Source organism: Musa acuminata, chromosome BXJ1-4 (genome assembly GCF_036884655.1).
Source record: "Musa acuminata AAA Group cultivar baxijiao chromosome BXJ1-4, Cavendish_Baxijiao_AAA, whole genome shotgun sequence".
NCBI classification, from domain to species: Eukaryota; Viridiplantae; Streptophyta; class Magnoliopsida; order Zingiberales; family Musaceae; genus Musa; species Musa acuminata.
Genome location: NC_088330.1, coordinates 11,303,679 through 11,322,622, shown reverse-complemented (window position 1 = coordinate 11,322,622; position 18,944 = coordinate 11,303,679). Strand labels below are relative to the sequence as shown.

Genomic DNA, 18,944 nt, shown 5'->3' with positions numbered 1-18,944 from the left:
GTCTCGAGGCATTGGGCCGAGGAGCACGACGCAGGCGGGCTGGCCGCGCAGGGGTGTCTCGGGGCATTGGGCTGAGGAGCACGACGCAGGCAGGCTAGCCGCGCAGGTGTGTCTCAGGGAGCATGGAGCCGAAGAGCATGACGCAGGCGGGCTGGTCGTGTAGGTATGTCTTGGGAGCATGGATCCGAGGAGCCGAGGAGCACGACGCAGGCGGGCTAGCCGCGCAAGTGTGTCTCGGGGAGCATGGAGCCGAGGAGCATGACGCAGGCGGGCTGGCCGCGCAGGTGTCTCGGGGCATGGGGCCGAGGAGCACGACGCAAGCGGGCTGGCCGCGCAGGTGTGTCTCGGGGAGAATGAAGCCGAGGAGCACGACGCAAGCAGACTGGCCGCACAGGTGTGGTCTCGGGAAGCATGGAGCCGAGGAGCACGACGCAGGCGGGCTGGCAGCGCAAGCGTGTCTCGGGAAGCATGGAGCCGAGGAGCCAAGGAGCACGACGCAGGTGTGTCTCGGGGAGCATAGAGCCGAGGAGCACGACGCAGGCGGGCTGGCCGCGTAGGCGTGGTCTTGGGCAGCAGGCTGCCTTGAGGGGGGCTCGACAGTTTATGGCCGAGGGATTTGGCAAAGGCCGAAGGACACGACTCAGGCGGACAGGCCGCACTAAGGTCGACTCGGGCAGTCCGTGGCCGAGGGATGTGGCTCGGGCCGAGGGACACGACTCAGGCGACAGGCCGCGCTGAGGTGAACTTGGGTAGTCTATGGCCGAGGGACACGGCTCAGGCGGGTAGGCCGTGCTGAGGTGGACTCAGGCAGTCCGTGGCCGAGGGATGTGGCTCGGGCCGAGTGATGCGACTCAGGCGGGCAGGCCGCGTTGAGGTGAACTCGGGCAGTCTATGGCCGAGGGACGTGGCTTGGGCCGATAGACGCGACTCAGGCGGGCAGGCCGCGATGAGGTGAACTCGGGCAGTCCATGGCCGAGGGATGTGGCTCGGGCCGAATGACGCGACTCAGGCGAGCAGGCCGCGCTGAGGTGAACTCGGGCAGTATATGGCCGAGGGACGTGGCTCGGGCCGAGAGGCCGCCCTGAGGGGGGCTCGACAGTTTTCGACCGAGGGATCTGGCAAAGGCCGAAGGACACGACTCAGGCGGGCGGGCCGCGTTGAGGTCGACTCGGGCAGTCTACGACCGAGGGATCTGGCAAAGGCCGAAGGACACGACTCAGGCGAGCAGGCCTCCCTGAGGTGGGCTCAGCAATCTATGGCCGAGGGACACGGCTTAGGCGGGCAGGCCGTCCTGAGGTGGGCTCGGGCAGTCCATTGTCGAGGGATGTGGCTCGGGCCGAGGAACACGACTCAAGCGGCAGGCCGCGCTGAGGTGAACTCGGGCGGACTATGGCCGAGGGACACGGCTTAGGCGGGCAGGCCGCGCTGAGGTGGTCTCGGCAGTCTTCGGTCGAACCATGTAGATTCAGAAGGATTTAGGCTGGGGCTAACCGCGAGCCGGGAGGTAGTTAGGTAGATACTGAACCTTCGCTTCGGAAGAGACTAAGGCCGGGCTTAAATTTCTTTTCACGAGGACTACATTGAATAGCCGTCGCGGGTGCTTGACCCCTTCTATGGAGCCCGCTGCCGAAAGTCGTCCATTTTCCTTACGGCCGCCCAGGCCTCCGCCGCGATGTATTAGTTAGCCCGCTGGAGCATCTCTGGCACCATGGTGGGGGGTCACTCCGCGAGGGACCAGAGGAATCTGGAAGGTCGCAGGCCTATTATAAACGCCTGCACCAACAGAGAAGGGTGAGTGTCCGGTAAGCCCCGGATTTGCGTGGCAAAGCGATCCACAAAATGTGAGAGGGGCTCGTCCTCCCTTTGTTTGAGTCCGAGGAGCAGTGCCGCGGAGGGCTTTGGCCGTGCATAGGCTATGGAATGGAGCTCGAAGTCTTTGGCGAGCTGGTCGAAGGAAGCAATCGTTTCGGCCTTCAAGCTGCCATACCACGAGTGGGTCAGCCCTCTCAGAGTGGTGGGAAACGCTCTGCACATCAGGGCATCAGAGGTTCCGTATAGCGCCATCTGGGCGCGAAAAGCGGCTACGTGGTCCGCTGGGTCGGTGGAGCCATCGTAAGCGTCCAGAGAGGGGAGCTAGAAGTCCGACGCGGCTTTGTTGTGAGTTTACAAAGAGTCCAATATACTCATAGGATATAATATTTCCTCTCGTATGCAAGTGAGTTTAAGCTTTGTTGTGGGAAACAACTTTGAGCCGTGGCCTCGGGGCCGACGCGGCTCGGTTCGGGTCCGGACGACGGGGATCTCCCTTGGGTGTCCCTCGAGCTTTACTTCGTAGCCTACGCACGGCCAAAGCCCTCCGCGGGGCTTGCTAGACACTCACCCTTGTCTGTTGGTGCAGGCGTTTATAATAGGCCTGCGACCTTCCAGATTCCTCTGGTCCCTCGCGAAGCGACCCCCCACCACGGTGCCAGAGATGCTCCAGCGGGCTAGCCAGTACATCGCGGCGGAGGCCTGAGCGGCCGTGAGGAAAAAGGATAACTTTCGGCAACGGGCTCCATAGAAGGTGTCAAGCACCCGCGACGGCTATTCAATGTAGTCCCCGTGAAAAGAAATTTAAGTCCTGCCTCAGTCTCTTCTGAAGCGAAGGTTCAGTATCTACCTAACTACCTCCCGGCTCACGGTTAGCCCTGGCCTAAATTCCTTCTGAATATACATGGCTCGGTCGAAGACTGCCGAGATGACCTCAGCGCGCCTGCCCGCCTGAGTCGTGTCCTTCGGCCTTTGCCACATCCCTCGGCCGTGAACTGCCGAGCTCTCCTCAGGGCGACTTGCCCGCCCGAGTTCACCTCAGCACGGCCTGCCCGCCTGAGTCATGTCCCTCGGCCCGAGCCACGTCCCTCGGCCACAGACTGCCCGAGTCGACCTCAGCACGGCTTGCCCGCCTGAAGTCGTGTCCTTCGACCTTGGCTAGATCCCTCGGCCATAGACTGCCGAGCTCACCTCTGGGCGGCTTGCCCGCTTGAGTCGTGTCCCTCGGCCCGAGCCACGTCCCTCGACCACAGACTGCCCGAGTCGACCTCAGCGCGGCCTGCCCGCCTGAAGTCGTGTCCTTCGGCCTTTGCCATATCCCTCGGTCGTAGACTGCCGAGCCCCCCTCAGGGCGGCCTGCTACCTTAGACCACGCCTGCGCGGCCTGCTCGCCTGCGTCGTGCTCCTAGAACGCATGATGCCCGAGACCACACCTGTGTTAGGATCAAGAGCACTAAGAGAGGGGGGGGGGGGGGGGGGGGGGGGGGGGGTGAATTAGTGCAGCGGAAATCTTTCTCTATTAAAATCGAAAGCTGCGTTCGTTTGATAAAAACGATTTCGATGTAAAAGCCGATTCTAAGATTACTTTAACTTAAGATTAAGCGAGATGACGTTAAAGTAAATCTACGAAGGCAGTTTGCAGTTTATGATGAAAATCAGAATGCAAGCGCAAACTGAAATGCGACATTCGTACGATAAAATCGGTTTACGTCTAAATGCCAATTTTGAGGATACTGAACTTTGAGATACGTTTTATAAATGCGCAGAAGGCAGTTTGCAGTTATGATTGAAATCAAAACGTAAACGTAAACTGAAATGTAATGATCGTACGAAAAAGCCGATTTACGTCTAAACGCAGATTCGGAAAGCTCTGAACTTAGAAACTCGTTCGTAAAAGCGCAGAAGGCAGTAGCTATTTAGGAGGTTTGCAGTAAAGATAAAATGCTCAAAGTAAATGCAAACCGAGATTTAGAGTGGTTCGATCAATCTTGACCTACTCCACTTTTGGCTTCCTCAACCAACGAGGTCACCGACGTCAACTAGAGGCCTTCCTTCAATAGGCGAAGGCCAACCACCCTTTTACAGTTTCACTCCTTTTTTATGGGCTTAGGAGACAACCCTTACAGAAATTTTCTCTCCTCTCTTTACAACTCAAAACTTTGAAGAACAGAGGGAGGAGAACCTTTGGCCTTTACAAAAATTTTGAGCTCTAAGAATCACAGAAAAAGATCAAGATTTCGAGTGTAAGTTGTTCTCTTTCAGTGCTGAATGGGTGGGGTATTTATAGGCCCCAACCCAGTTCAAATTTGGAGCTCAAAACTGTCAATTCCCGGAATTCCGGGATCAGGCGATTGCACCTCCTGGCAGAGCTCGAAGACTGAGCCTCTGGGCGGTGCCACCTCTGTCAGGGGCGGTTGCACCTCTCTGCCAGAGCTCGAAGACCGAGCTCAAGCGGTTGCACCTCCTGACTGGGGCGGTTGCACCGCCTGCCAGAGCTCGAAGACTGAGCTCAGGCGGTGCTACCTCCTGTCAGGAGAGGTTGCACCGCCCAGTCTCGCTCGGAAACTGAGCCCAGGCGGTGCTACCTCCTGGTTGGGGCGGTTGCACCGCCCAGTCTCACTCGGAGACTTAGCCTAGGCGGCTACCTCCTGGCCTGGGCGGTTGCACCTCCCACAGCAATCAGGGTCCGAATGGGTTGATCCATTCGGCCCAATTTGGGTTTTTTAGGGGCCCAATTGCCCCAAGATTAAGCTAATGGGATCACCTCCCATTTCCAACTTAATCATTGTGCTAACTACGATAAATCCTAAGACAATTTCTGCAGCTTGCTCCGGTGCGTCAATTGCGTCTTCCGGCGAATTTCCAACGAACTTTCGTCGATCATCCGATGAACCGTCGGTGATGCTCCTGCGGACTTCCGGCAAACTCCTGGACTTGCGACGATCCACTTGGCGAGTTCCGACGAGCTTCTTTGGCAAGCTTATGGACTTCTCGGATTTGTTCCCACAGAACCTCCGACGACTGTCCGAACTTCCGTCGAACTCTCGAACTCCTAACGTGATCATTGTCTTGACTCCGGCGCAACTCCTACTGCATGTCTTACTTTCATCGTAGTTAATCCTGCACATGTAAACAAAACTTCGATCGAGATAATTAATCCTAAGCAATTAACCAAGTTGTCCGTCATGTCATTGGTCCCTCGACGCTTCGTCCGATTCTCCGGCGCATCGTCGTTTCCTGCAGCCTATTGCCCAATCGGCCAGTTGACTCCGCAACTCCGATATCCTTGGCACAATACCCGCTCTTCTTGGCCCGATGCCCGAGTCCACGGCCCGAAGCCTTCTGTCGATACGTCGACCGATCCACCGGCCCGACGTCCAATCTTCTGACATGTTCCTTCGGCACAACATGATTTTCCTACTTTAATTGTCTCATCCTGATCGAAGCATCCTGCGTCACTCAAAATGCAGATTAAATCATAAACATATATCAAGTGGTTTCATCATCAAAATACGAGATTCAACAACGTGCGCGGCCTGCCCGCCTGCGTCGTGCTCCTCGGCCGCATGATACCCGAGACCACACCTGCGCGGCCAGTCCGCCGGCGTTGTGCTACTCGGCTCCTTGCCCCGAGACACACCTACGCAGCCAGCCCGCCTGCGTCGTGCTCCTCGGCTCCATTCTCCCGAGACACACCTGCGCGGCCAGCCCGCTTGCGTCGTGCTCCTCGGCTCTATGCTTCCCGAAACACGCCTACGTGGCCAGCCCGCCTGCGTCGTGCTCATCGGCTCCATGCCCCGAGACACGCCTGCGCAGCCAGGCCGCCTACGTCGTGCTCCTCGGCTCCATGCTCCCGAGACACGCCGGCTCGAGTCGACCTCAGCGCGGCCAGCCCACCTACGTCGTGCTCCTCGGCTCCATGCCCCGAGACACGCCTGCGCGGCCAGCTCGCTTATGTCGTGCTCCTCGGCTCCATGCTCCCGAGACACGCCTGCCCGATTCGTGTCCCTCGGCGTGAGCCACGTCCCTCGACCACAGACTGCCCGAGTCAACCTCAGCGCGACCTGCCCGCCTGAAGTCGTGTCCTTCGGCCTTTGTCATATCCCTCGGCCATAGACTGCCGAGCCCCCCCTCAGGGCGGCCTGCTGCCCGAGACCACACTTGCGCGGCCTGCCCGCCTGCGTCATGCTCCTCGGCCGCATGATACCCGAGACCACACCTGCGCGGCCAGTCCGCCTGCGTCGTGCTCATCGGCTCCATGCCTCGAGACACACCTGTGCGGCCAGCCCGCCTTCGTCGTGCTCCTCGGTTCCATGCTCCCCGAGACACCTGCGCGGCCAGCCCGCCTGCGTCGTGCTCCTCGGCTCCATGCTTCCCGAGACACGCTTACGTGGCCAGTCCGCCTGCGTTGTGCTCATCGGCTCCATGCCCTGAGACACTCCTGCACGGCAAGCCCGCCTACGTCGTGCTCCTCGGCTCAATGCTCCCGAGACACGCCGGCTCGAGTCGACCTCAGCGCGGCCAGCCCGCCTACGTCGTGCTCCTCGGCTCCATGCCCCGAGACACGCCTGCGCGGCCAGCTCGCCTACGTCGTGCTCCTCGGCTCCATGCTCCCGAGACACGCCTGCCCGAGTCGACCTCAGCGCGGCCTGCCCGCCTGAAGTCGTGTCCTTCGGCCTTTGCCATATCCCTCGGTCGTAGACTGCCGAGCCCCCCTCAGGGCGGCCTGTTGCCCAAGACCACACCTGCGCGGCCTGCCGGCCTGCGTCGTGCTCCTCGGCTCAATGCTCCTCGAGACACACCTGCGCGGTCAGCCCGCCTGCGTCGTGCTCCTCGGCTCCATGCTTCACGAGACACTCCTGCGCGGCCAGCCCGCCTACGTCGTGCTCCTCGACTCCATGCTCCCGAGACACGCCTACGCGGCCAACCCGCCTGCGTCGTGCTCCTCGGCTCCATGACCCGAGACACACCTGCGCGGCTAGCCTGCCTGCGTCGTGCTCCTCGGCTCCATGCTTCCCGAGACACGCCTTCGCGGCCAGCCCGCCTGCGTCGTGCTCCTCGGCTCCATGCTTCCTGAGACACGCCTACGCGGTCAGCCCGCCTACGTCGTGCTCCTCGGCTCCATGCCCCGAGACACACCTGCGCGGCCAGCCCGCCCACATCGTGCTCCTCGGCTCCATGCTCCCCAAGACACACCTGCGTAGCTAGCCCGCTTGCGTCGTGCTCCTCGACCCCATGCTCCCGGAGACTGCAGTTGCACGGCCAGCCCGCCTAAAAGCTGAAGCCATGCCTTGGACTCCCGTCACAACGACCGACGCATAGCTTCTTTCCGGGGGGGAATATGATGAGGATAGTAATTATGATAAGACTCGGCTAACGTCAGACGACGCCTCACGCCTCGATCGACGCGATAACACCCGGTCAAACGGACCAGAACGCTGGCTGAGGTGCATCAACGCCTACCCAGGCTCGGTTCCTCACGCCACACCAACGTTGTTGTCAGACGCTACCAGCCTGCCCCCTGCAAGCAGGCACATCAGGAAACAGTAAGCTTCCTTATAAATACCCTCGCATTCTGAACAGGAAGGGGAGGAGACACAAAAAACACTTCTTCATCCAAAACCCCCTCCACACCCCGTAACTTGATCGTCGGAGGAGTCGGGCCGAGCACCCCATCCCGACCTTTGTGCAGGTGCGAAGCCGAAGGTCCCCGTTGGACGCGCAGGCGAGAAGTTCCTGCCCGGAGGAGACGACTACTCCGTCCCGATCGGACGCCGCACCCGATCCCCTCAGCGGGCTCGAGGGACACCCCAGAGAGATCCCCATCGTCCGGACCCGAACCGAGCCGCGTCGGCCCGGAGGCCACGGCTCAAAGTTGTTTCTCACAACAAAGCTTAAACTCACTTGCATACGAGAGGAAATATTATATCCTATGAGTATATTGGACTCTTCGTAAAAAACTTCAACTCACTGCTATAAAATGTTGAGAAAACAGTGGAAGATGGAAGGTGGGAAAAGATACAGTTCATCTGGTCGGGTTGGCCATTGGTGACCTGCAGAAAGATGTCGAGGTTGTATTGACTCGGCCAATCCTACAGCCTACGAGATTCTCCTATATCCAAATCCAAATGGAAGCCTCCGAGTGAGACCGCCATTGACTTGGGAGTCTCGAGGTGTCACTGACGACGCCCATGTTCGATTGTGTCTCCCGATGATAGCTTAATCATATTAGTAGAGTCTCAACACTAACAGAGAGTAAAAACGTGCAGAGAACGGCCGATACTGTCATTCTCAGCGCCCATGAATCGAACACTTACCAGGCGCATCGATAGGAACCGCCATCGTCGCTGGCGTTCCCACTTCTGCTAACGAGGAGTATCCGCGGCTTCGACCCGATCTACGACTTCTCAGGGACGACTTGATGCGGCGGCATCGGCTCACGCCCACTTGCACGGCCGACAGTGCACCATTAACGCCGAGCTGTGGCGTACGACGGAGCACTAAATAGCCGACCCACGACGCCTTCCTTTAATTCCACAACTGCTCTCCCCTCCACCGACCCAAGCAACGATGGGCGTGGCGATGGAAGACTGTGAAGCTCTTTAATTAGCAGTCGCCACACATACACGATTTATTCTTTCTTTTTCTTTGCTATAAATAAAAGAAAATATATTTAAGAAAAAGGTTCCTCCTGCTCTGAAATTTACATATTGTGCATCGTCCGCGACGACGATTCCGGACGCTACCTAAGCAACGAGTGCATGCTGTGTCACGTTGCCACCTACTCCGTCGATGCAGTCGTGAGACGAGCGCTGACGGCCCGTCAGGCAACCATGGTTTCTAATTGGCCACATGTCCGGCTAACGCCGTTCTCGGTTGGCTGCCGCAATAACTCGACCAACGCCTCCGCCTGTTTATTTAATCGTAAAAAAATAATTTATACCGAGTCAAAAAAAAAGAAGAAGATAATTAAATACAGGTTGGAGTCGGAGAACCGCACAGGATGGCGAGGTGAGGTTACCAACCTTCTTCTCGCAGTCTCTGGAGGATTGGGAGAGGGCGATGAGCGGCGGGATGGCGCCCTCGCGGACGACCAGCCTCCGGTGAGCGTCGCTCTCCTGGCAGATCTGTAGGAGTGACAGCATCGCCACCTTCTTCTGCTTCCCTCTGCCCGTCTCTAACATGTCCACCAGTACCGGCACCCCGCCCTCGTCCACCGTCGCGGCCCGGCCCTCCGATGTCGCCAGCACGCAGAGGAGCACAAAGGCCGCCTTGTCCACCATCCCGGACTTTGGATCGGCCATCAGGTCCAGCAGCGGGTGCACCACCCCGGCCTCCACCGCCGGGGCCACGTTGTCCTTGGTCGCCAGCAGCACGTAGAGGGCGGTGGCGGCGTCCTTCTTGCCGCGGGGGCTGCCGGTCTCGAGGAGGGCGACGAGAGGTGGGATGGCGCCGGAGTGGGCGAGGACGGCGCGGAGGTCGTCGAGCTGAGCCAGGCGGAAGAGGGCGGAGGCGGCGTTCTCCCGCGCGGCGGGGGTGCCGGCGCGGAGGGCGCGGACGAGGTGGCAGACGGCGCCTGCGGCGGCGATGGGGGCCTTGTTCTCGTCGCACAGAGAGAGGTTGAGGATGGCGGTGACGCCGTGCTCCTGCATCTGCGGGTCTGGGTGGGAGAGGAGGGCGACGAGGGGGGCGACGGCGCCGGCGCGGGCGATGCGGAGGCGGTTCTCGGTGCTGTTCTTGGCAAGAAAGCGGAGCACCATGACGGCGCGAAGCTGCGACTCGACGGAGGGCGACTCGAGGTCCAATATGAAGCCGCGGACCATCTCGTCCGAGAAGTCGTCGTCGGAGCAGACCAGCAGGCCGTCGAGGTCGCCAGTGCGATCGCTCCGGCACTCGCTGAATGGGGCGGTGGAATCGGTGGTTTCGCTGTAGGAGCGGCTCATGCGGCGGTGGGACTCCGGTGGGCTCCCCATCATCATCATCTCCGTTCGATTCGACGTCGAGTGACCGACTGCGGGGGAAGCAGGTGGAGCAAAGCAAGCAACCGGCGTGAGGAATCCCCCCGTGATGACTAACTTATATAAGTATCAAACAGATAATTTATTCTTATATAGTATTATTTGCATAGGCACGAAGTATTAGTGCGTTTTCAACACCCCCAAGTCAACGCTTTGATGGGTCTCGGAGTCCATGCTACTTGTAAGATCATATTGAGCAGCAGTGTTATGATTGGGTTTATTACGGAGCAGTATTATCGAGGTTTTCATACCCTTTTTTATTATTATATTCTTCATCTCGGATATTAATTACAATTGAACGAAGTTTGTAAGACGCAGTCATCTCGACCGAAGCCAGCCTCCGGATAAGAAACTGTGATGTATCTGATGGGGAAGAAGTGAGCGAGATTGATTTGGACGCAACGAAGGAACGGATTAGATTTCATCGGGTGACGGTGATCCGGTGTGTGTGTTTGTGTGTGTGAACGAGACCAGTAAGTTGTGCCATGGCCGGTCCTATTCGAATGACGAGATGCTCCTCCAAACAAAGAGGAACCGGTCGAGGAGAAGACAGTGGTGGGTGGCTCTTCTGCCTCTCTTGTCTGCAGCCGGATATACATAAATGAAAATTATAATTACTTTCCGGAAGGAAGATGCACAAGTTGGACCATTGCTTTGCTTTGAAAGAGTAAAGAATCCTCGTCCACTACTAACATCTAATTCGTGGTCAATTCCTCCTAATTTAAACATGCTGAATAGCTTGTGGCTGAAATATCATATTCTTCATGTACTTGACTGAATCGCTTTGCTCGTTGATTGTTTAATTGTGGGTCGAGAATTTTCCTCGTCTTTGTGTAATAAATTTGAAATCCATAGCAATTCCGAATCATGTTGGAAGAGTAGCAATCGCGGAATTACACCGACGACTAGTCTTGCTCCTCCAGTCAAGCGTTTACGTGAGAAGTGTCCGCAGGCAGACCGTGTGAGACATTGTTATATATATATAAACTAAAGAATTTTGGATATCTTTGACACTAATATCTCATAAGAATTTTGTCATTTTAATAACGTCAATCATGTCAGAAACATAAGTCTAGATATCCAAATAAAAAAGGATTAAAAATCTCTAAGTCGAGAAATCCAAGTCAAAAAAGATTAAAAATATCTATTTTAATTCGAGATTGAAAGAAGTTAAAAGCAATAGAAATAACCAAAATTAAAATTAATAAGCTTGAATACTAAATGAGTTTGATAGAGCAATATTTAAGGTGTAAAAATATGTCAGTCTCTCAAACTTTTGGAAAGTTTGATACACAATCATAAGACAAATGATTAAGGTGTGATCAAAATTGAAATTAATAAGCTGGAGTCGCTAAATTAGCTTCTAATTTCGGTTTGATGTATTTTTATTTAACTAAAATCAATAGCTACCGTTCATAATCATCATGACTTTGCTCAATTGTTTTTATTTATGTTAGAATATGCTGAGATATCACACATGTTTTAACCCATATGTGATCATAGATATGCATCGACCAACGCAACATGACATATCCTCAATTTTTTTTTCCATTAACAGTCATTTTTATGAATGTGACATGCATTTAAAAATTAAATTATTATAATATATGCAAAAGCATCATATCTCCGTGCATTGCACGCAGCTAATTTATTTTATTTACTTATTTATTATGTTAAAAAAAAAAAAAAGGGCAGAGCTAAAGGTAGAAAAAGACTCACCGGAGAAGAGCGGACATTACAGCAAGCAGCTGATCGGCTTCGTGATGCCACTCTCCAAAGGCGTAGCAGCATCCACGACTTCACAAGTCTACTTCAACGGTGAATCCAGGTCTTCTGCGATGAGGCTGCATCACGACGAAGAAGAAGTCTACTCTGGCTACCATGTCAAGAAGAAGCCCATCGAATCCCCGGAGGCGTGGGACCTCCTCTCGTATCACATTTGCCACGGAAGTGGCCATCGACGGGACCTCCATAAAATAATATTCATTGTGGAATTGCAGCGAACACGTCGTGGGCCACACTCCATATGCTAATAAAAAAAGGCGACGGCGACGGCACGCCAGCATCCGGTGGACGTACGGCCTCCGAAGGCCGAGTCTTGCTTCTCAAGTCCACCGGTGAATCGACTGCTTGTGCTTTGGCCTCCGGTCCGACAAAACTCCGAGCATCGATTCCAAGCACGTGCTTTGCGATCTCATTCTCACGGATAGCTACCTCTCTGTTGCTTTCTGCCGCATCGATTCCTGCGGTCGGACGATACCCTTTTTCAAGACTTGTTCATCTTGATTTTTCTATTTGATAAACTAAAAGAAGGAAATAATAATCATAATAATTAATTAATGATGGAAATTTAAGATTCCTGTGGTCGATTTGTAGTTTTACTAATATATGTATATTATTTTTAATTTAAATCATATGATAAATGAAATCGAAAATTTAGATGATTAAGTTCACGACTTTTGAATTATGAATAAAGGGATTAAAATTGATTTAGTAGAAGCCTCAAAAAGACTCGATTGAGCATTTTTATTGCATATACACACGTACGATGTTGTCGTGCAAAGATTGCATTTTGGGGGAGGAGGGGAAGGGCTACTATATTTATTGGATCGGGTCAAATGGGCCATCTTGGACCAGTGTTGTGTGTGGAGAAGGTTCCTTATATATTTGAGACAGTGGGTGTAACACCCAAAACTCCGTCGTTATTCCCGAATGGTAATGGACATCGTTAATTAAAAATCAGATAGTGATGATTTTTCTAGATAAATTGTTGTGACTTTGTTTTCTTATTTGATAATTTTGTTTCTTATTTAATTGACCAAGTGTTATTGTATCTTGATTAAGAGGAAAAAAAAGTATGACCTCTTTATGTGACATAGAGGCTAACACTGCGTTGGGTATGCATCACCAATTGTATTAACAGTCACTGTACCATTTCAATGGTCTAAATGTCGCCTAAGAGACAATTAGACTATGTAATTATGGCAACTTGATAATTGAAACCATCATCTTAAACTTAATTAGGTCATGTTGTCAGTCACCTTCTTAGTGATAGTTATGCCACCTCGACAATCAAAATCATTACCCCACCGACAATTAGATCACGTTACCACCATCTCCATAGGCAATGATTCCACTACCTCGATAAGTCACAACTACCACTCTAAATATAATTAGGTTATAACGCTTATCACCTGAATGATCGAAACTATCACTCTAAAGATGATTAATCACGTCACCTATCATCTTGATACCCACTCTAATTATCCCAACCATGACTGATTAGGGACTTAGGCTATAAATAAACTTTCTCTCATCATCATCATCATATTATTATTCTACATCCCAATATTCATCATACTCATTAGAGGAATCGAATCAAAAATCCCGAAGCTGATATATCAAGATTCTACAATGACTACTCAAATCCACATCGGTAAATTAACATCCCGAGTTGAATCAATTAACCTGCTTCTATCTCAGTCTCGAGCTACGTCTTCAACTTCTCGTGCTATGACAGATATGAGGACAACACTTCCACCGTACTCGTGCACCTTTTTTGCGAACAAGTTTAATTTCGTCTTCCTAAATGGAGTAGGACGACCATTTAATCGGTGAAGGCCAGTTGGATCAGCCAGTTCGTCCGATTCGTATCAAGAATTGCTTGGTTGAACCCGGTTCAATTCGATAATTCGGATTCCAGACCGGTTCTTCCTAAGGCGGTGGCTAACGAATGTGATGTTTGGCATAGGGTCGCTGTTCATCCATTGTTTCGTGGTCATCGTGATGGCGGCTAACAAGTGAATCATGTTGCAGAACCTGACGCCGTGTGTTGACTGATGTGATCGACGGATCCACCCGATCATCCGGTCCGTCAATTTGCCGGTCAACGATTGATGCTGTACACTGTACCTTCTTCATGGCTCATGTGTTCTCGTGCTAACCGGTAATTATGCCGCCATTGCTGAGCCCAGATACGAACAGCAGAGATTAGACCCAATCTAAGTTTAAATCGGGCCAAGCTCAAGTGACTGCATTTCCTTAGTGTAAGAACTCGGAATCATATATCAACAATTATACAATGAAGCAGATGTGAGAAAATTATAAAACAATTATATACAGAGTTCACGAGGTTCCATTAATATGAGGTTTAAAGAGATGATTTCCGTGAGAACCTGACAATCTTAACTTCCGTATATTTAATATAATTAACCTTGTTGCACAGGGTGAGCAATCTTAACTTTCTTGGCGATCCTCATTTCAGTCAACGTGAGATCATCGTTAGGTGATACCTTGTTATCTCCTCATATATACAATATAGCGCCTGTTCGTTGACCAGAGAAAGTCTAACCCCTGGAAACCGCGAAGCCTTTTCCCCTCTGTGGCTGTAACAAACAACCAGTTTCTAACCTTGCTTACGGCTCAAGATCACAAACCAAGAACATCATTATTGAGATCTCAATCCCAAAAACCAACTCCGAAGATGATGAGCTTGGATATTTCTTCCCGATCAAACCCATCATCCAGAAAGATAATTTACATCAGTAATCACATAATGATCGAAAAACGGGGAAAAAATATTTACGAACAAGAATCAATGAAGGTCTTCCAGATCACTTGCATGTCCTCTCCACCTTCTTGTCCTGGTAGGAGGAAGGTGCCACCACCAAACTCTTCTCACTCATCCGCCTGTCATCCTTCTTCCTCTTCACCCTTCTCCTCTGAGCCTTACCTTCTCCTTGCATTGTGGGCACCATGTACCACCATATCGAGGTGCAGCATATGGCAAACACTCTTCCAAACATCAACAAGCAGAACAGTATCAGCACCGTCACCATCACCAGAGGCCAATAGTAGCTTGGCCTCCAGTCCCTCCATGACCATCGTTTCTTCACCTCCCTCTCCGATACTGCAACCATCTCCTTGATGACTTCCTTCTCATCCTTAGAACCCACGAGCGGTATGACTTCCTTGAGGTCTTCATCGGCGGCGTGAGCCACCGCCGGCGGCATCGGCTGCCGGCTCATATGATCGTTGTGTCTTAACAAGATCGGCACACACTCACTGGACTCCGAATACATGAACCAGACCGACGTCGACGCATCCTGCGGTCCAGCGTTCGCCATGATCTTGGCCCTTCGGTTCTCGAGGTCAGCAAGCACGGCGGCGAACTTGTCGAGGCCTCGCGTCGAGTACGGGTTCTTGTCGGCCTTCTTCTTCTTCGATGCCTTCGGTGACCATGACTTGTCGACTCTTTTGAGGCTTCTCAATCCACACAACATAGCTTGGGCAAGCGAACATGAAGGAGTTCTGAAACCTGATGGCATCTCGTGGCGTGTTTATATACATTTGACACATTTAATTATATCTGTATCCTTTTCTTGGTGTGCAGAGAAGGAATTGATAAGTCAAACTTGGACACGGAATTACTAAAGCAATTCTAAGAAGTTTCTGCAAACTACGTTTTCTTGCGGTTGACTTTGTCGAGGGTTAGATGGGTTTCTTGGAGAAGCCGCCACGGAAAACTGGGTTTAAATCAATCCTTCTAACAAACTAATCGCATGTGACGGACTACAACGCCAAACTAACAAATCCAAACGGCTTTTACTGGAAAGCGACAGTACAAATACCGTGCAGAATGTAGGAATACGTTAGAAATCGTTGCTTCGATGATGTTCATCCTATTTCTATTTTATAAATTCAATAATCTATCCGAATTTAATCGAATCAATTTTGTGACAATCAATTTTCTTTTAATATGATAAGCAATTGAGATAATAACTAGATACAAGATTGACAAAATTTTCCTCGTAATCAAATGTTCATCCTATTTTCACTTTTTTTTTATTTTTAAAATAAATGATGAAGATGAGATGTTTTTTATTTTCTTTTATCAATACCTGTCTGCTTGTCTTGACATGTTTATTTTCTACAAAACTAGTAGAGGCCTCTTTAGTGCTGAGTTCTATATAAGGTACCATCCATTATAAGGTTGTAAAGGATCACTCCAAGAGAATATTTTCCTCCATTCTCACGTTTCATTACAATGGCCTATATATTTTCATCCATTTTTTTATTGAAAACTAAAAGGGATATCTTATCTATGACTTTTCCAGATTGTTCTCAAGTCTGACTACAAGGTCTCCCTGTTACATGATAAAGAGTGAAAACTATCCAGATATCTTCAATCGAATTGGACCAAAGGATAATGTAATCATATCTTGATTTGGGTTTAGATGACTCCTAAAATTGATACATGATAATACTTGAATGTGATAAACTCATACATGGCCCATTCCTGTGATGAATGTATTTTAAGGGGTATACATATATATAAAATCATCAGGAAAAGGATATTTGGATTGAACAAACAAGATAAATAACACCACCATATTTACATAATAAAGGTGCCCATAGTTAGATGATAGATTGATGGAATAGGTTTTCTGCCATGACATTTGACTTTTTCTCACTATGATACAAGTGTTACTAATGAGCAAGTCATTTCTATTTTTCTAATTGATATAGACCTGGATTATCCCTTTTAATAACAATGCTATAAAACTGCAATGTCAAATTCACAAAATTAGCATCTTGGAAGCTAATTATATTTCCTCTCTAGCTTAATACCATGAACTAAGTTGGAAGAGTATAGAAGGATATTCATAGTCCTACTATTGATTTATAAATAACAATACTCATTAAGCCTTTATAACAAGAACCATAGTCTGGGAGGAAGTTTTATGGACAAGAAAATGCAAGCAAATTGCTAGCTAAAAACAAGCACGTGGGATGTTCTATTGGTTTGCTCACAGTCAACTAATTTATTACAAAGAGACTGTTCTTAAAATGACTTGAGCTGTGGGCCTGCCTTGAATGACACTCCAAGCCAAGGTTGGAATCACTAGAAAACGTTGCTATCTTACCGCTTGATGCATGCTTTCTATCCAGAAACACAAAATTTTCCTGCAACATGTTCTAGATGCATCAATTATCTCATGGGCACTGTGTAAGTTATGAGCACTTGTCAAGGAAAAAGGAAGAATGCTTGCTATCATATCGTGGAAATTCTCTCTCTATTTTCTTTTTTAATATAAAACTAGATTCTATGTTAACGGGTTGGATGGGATGTTTACCATGGACACACACTACAGAGCCAAATCCGCTCCCAGCAGACCGGATCGGATCTGAAACCTTTATCCAACATTCAAACGGATCATTATGAGTGAGATTGGTAGACCAAGTCATGGTTGTGCTAAGAGGTTTTTAAGAAGCGAATCAGACCAAATCGAGTCAAACCATTCCGAAAAGGAACAACCAAACACGAACCGATCAGCCAACAACCGGGTATGACTCATGAACCCAATCGGCTGTTTTGATTTGTGATGGGTTCGCATCGGATTAGATCGTTCTTTTCTATCTAATTGATTGAGTTTACCAAACGATCTAATTCTAAGAACAAATTGAACGAGAACTGGATAAGCCAATGTGACTACCAAAATCAAGTCCCTAAGTCAAATAGTTTTTCTCTCTCGTTCAGAATAGTTTACTTGAAACGTGGTGGGCTCGACGATAAGCCAATGTGACTTGCGTAGAAATCTCGAATAAGCAACATGAACCTGTCTCCGCGAGATGCAGAAGACCAGTGGCGGTTTTCAAATCGATCTAAACACTACATTAAAAAAAAGAAGAAGAAAAAGACGAAATTGACTACCTCTATTCTGAAACTAAGATCCACCACCTTGAAACGGGATGCGTAAGTCGGGCACCTTCTCACTCGATCCTAATCTCAAAAGCAAGCATCCAAAAGACAGCCACAGCAAAGGGCGGCCAAGCTGCACCAACCGAATTAAACACGCAAGAATGGTCCTATTTTTGTGTGAGAAAAAAAGCTCCGAGGAATTCGGCACACTTCTCATCGGGAGAAATGGCGGAATACTTCTCGCAAACGTCACCAATCTACGGAAAAACAGTAATCATGCGAAGGACGGGGGCGCAGGATCATCAGATCAAATCTTGTTCGATCCGTCTACGCAAAAAAGAGGGAGCAAACAGAAAAAAGGATTGGGGGAAAATGGGAGTTTAGTTTCGACTACTTACCATCCTTCCATGACGGAAGGCCGGCTGATTGACTGCTGGGGGGCGTCTGAGCGTACGGTGAAGGGTATCCGGGTAGCCAGCCAGCGGGTACCCCTGCGGCAGATAGGCGTCTTTCGGGTACTTCTCTGGCGGATATCCTGATCAAAGCAACAACAAGCATCAGCAAGCTGAAACCCTAGAAAAGCATCGATGGATGGAGGAGTCGGAGTACCTTGGGAAGGAAGGACCCCGATGGAAAGCTGCTGCTGGTTGTAATAGCTCATCTTCTCAAAACTTCGATCAGGGGCGGCGAGGCGAGAGACCCTGTTTCGTAAGCCGCAACAGTATTTGAAACGGAAATGGAGCGGGAAGACGATGCTTTCAGCGCGCAATTAATAGGACCGAAACGATCTCGTTCGGAACGGTCATCAGAAAAGTCGCTAATCTTATGGTATGACACACCAAGGAACCGCACCACGCGTCTCACCCTTGTGTCCAATGACGGGCAGGAAAGGTTTCTATTCAATGGATCGGATAGCGACTTCTTTAGAAACGTAGCCACATCTCCGTTGATTGTTAGAAACATGCTTTTACAATATAGACAATTGTTGTCGCAGCAACTATCTGTAATAATAATGTTTGGTGAAAAATAGGAGCATATTTTGGTGGAAAAGAATAAACAAATTTTAGGTTAATTGCCCATAATAAAATGTTTATTTTTATTCAACATAAAAGAAATTTCTGATGATATGGTATCATGGAATTCGCAAAATATTCAAATACATTTTTTTTTGTATAATTGTAGCTTATATATATATATAACATTATTTTTTATATAAAAATTATTATCACCATCATCATCATCAATAATTAATTTGAGTAATAATAATTAAAAAATTAAAATATCTTAAATATTTTGAATATTTTTAAATTATCTCTTTGTAAATAGATATATATGCTTTCAATGTAAGTGATAGAATAAAATCACATAAGATAGACCAATTGCATTCACCTAAAAAATGTTATGTTATTGGGCAG

At 49.9% G+C, this 18,944-nt stretch overlaps 3 protein-coding genes across 3 annotated transcripts; all 3 read right to left on the bottom strand.

Moving 5' to 3' along the window:
* Positions 1 to 1,719: 1,719 nt before the first annotated feature.
* On the bottom strand, positions 1,720 to 2,064 carry LOC135672075 (uncharacterized). The gene has a single exon (XM_065180529.1). It carries the CDS (start codon positions 2,062 to 2,064, stop codon positions 1,720 to 1,722), a length of 345 nt encoding a protein of 114 aa, XP_065036601.1.
* Positions 2,065 to 8,432: 6,368 nt separating this feature from the next.
* LOC103981405 (U-box domain-containing protein 4) lies at positions 8,433 to 10,000 on the bottom strand. The gene is made up of 2 exons (XM_009398132.3): positions 8,835 to 10,000; positions 8,433 to 8,719 (listed from the first exon to the last, which is right to left on the bottom strand). The coding sequence occupies exons 1-2, from the start codon at positions 9,789 to 9,791 to the stop codon at positions 8,633 to 8,635; spliced, it is 1,044 nt and encodes a 347-aa protein (XP_009396407.2). The 5' UTR covers positions 9,792 to 10,000; the 3' UTR covers positions 8,433 to 8,632.
* A 3,960-nt stretch (positions 10,001 to 13,960) lies between these two features.
* Positions 13,961 to 18,469, bottom strand: LOC103981404 (uncharacterized). The gene is made up of 3 exons (XM_018824956.2): positions 18,139 to 18,469; positions 17,928 to 18,064; positions 13,961 to 16,793 (listed from the first exon to the last, which is right to left on the bottom strand). Exon 3 carries the CDS (start codon positions 15,152 to 15,154, stop codon positions 14,441 to 14,443), a length of 714 nt encoding a protein of 237 aa, XP_018680501.2. The 5' UTR covers positions 15,155 to 16,793; positions 17,928 to 18,064; positions 18,139 to 18,469; the 3' UTR covers positions 13,961 to 14,440.
* Positions 18,470 to 18,944: the final 475 nt, after the last annotated feature.

Bases quoted from the DNA above. Each gene is read 5' to 3' on its own strand.
- LOC103981404 (XM_018824956.2), bottom strand. From the start codon at position 15,154: ATGCCATCAGGTTTCAGAACTCCTTCATGTTCGCTTGCCCAAGCTATG.
- LOC135672075 (XM_065180529.1), bottom strand. From the start codon at position 2,064: ATGGCGCTATACGGAACCTCTGATGCCCTGATGTGCAGAGCGTTTCCC.
- LOC103981405 (XM_009398132.3), bottom strand. From the start codon at position 9,791: ATGATGATGATGGGGAGCCCACCGGAGTCCCACCGCCGCATGAGCCGC. The intron at 8,720-8,834 runs GTTGGTAACCTC...TTAAATAAACAG, and splicing joins CCAGAGACTGCGAGAAGAAG to GCGGAGGCGTTGGTCGAGTT.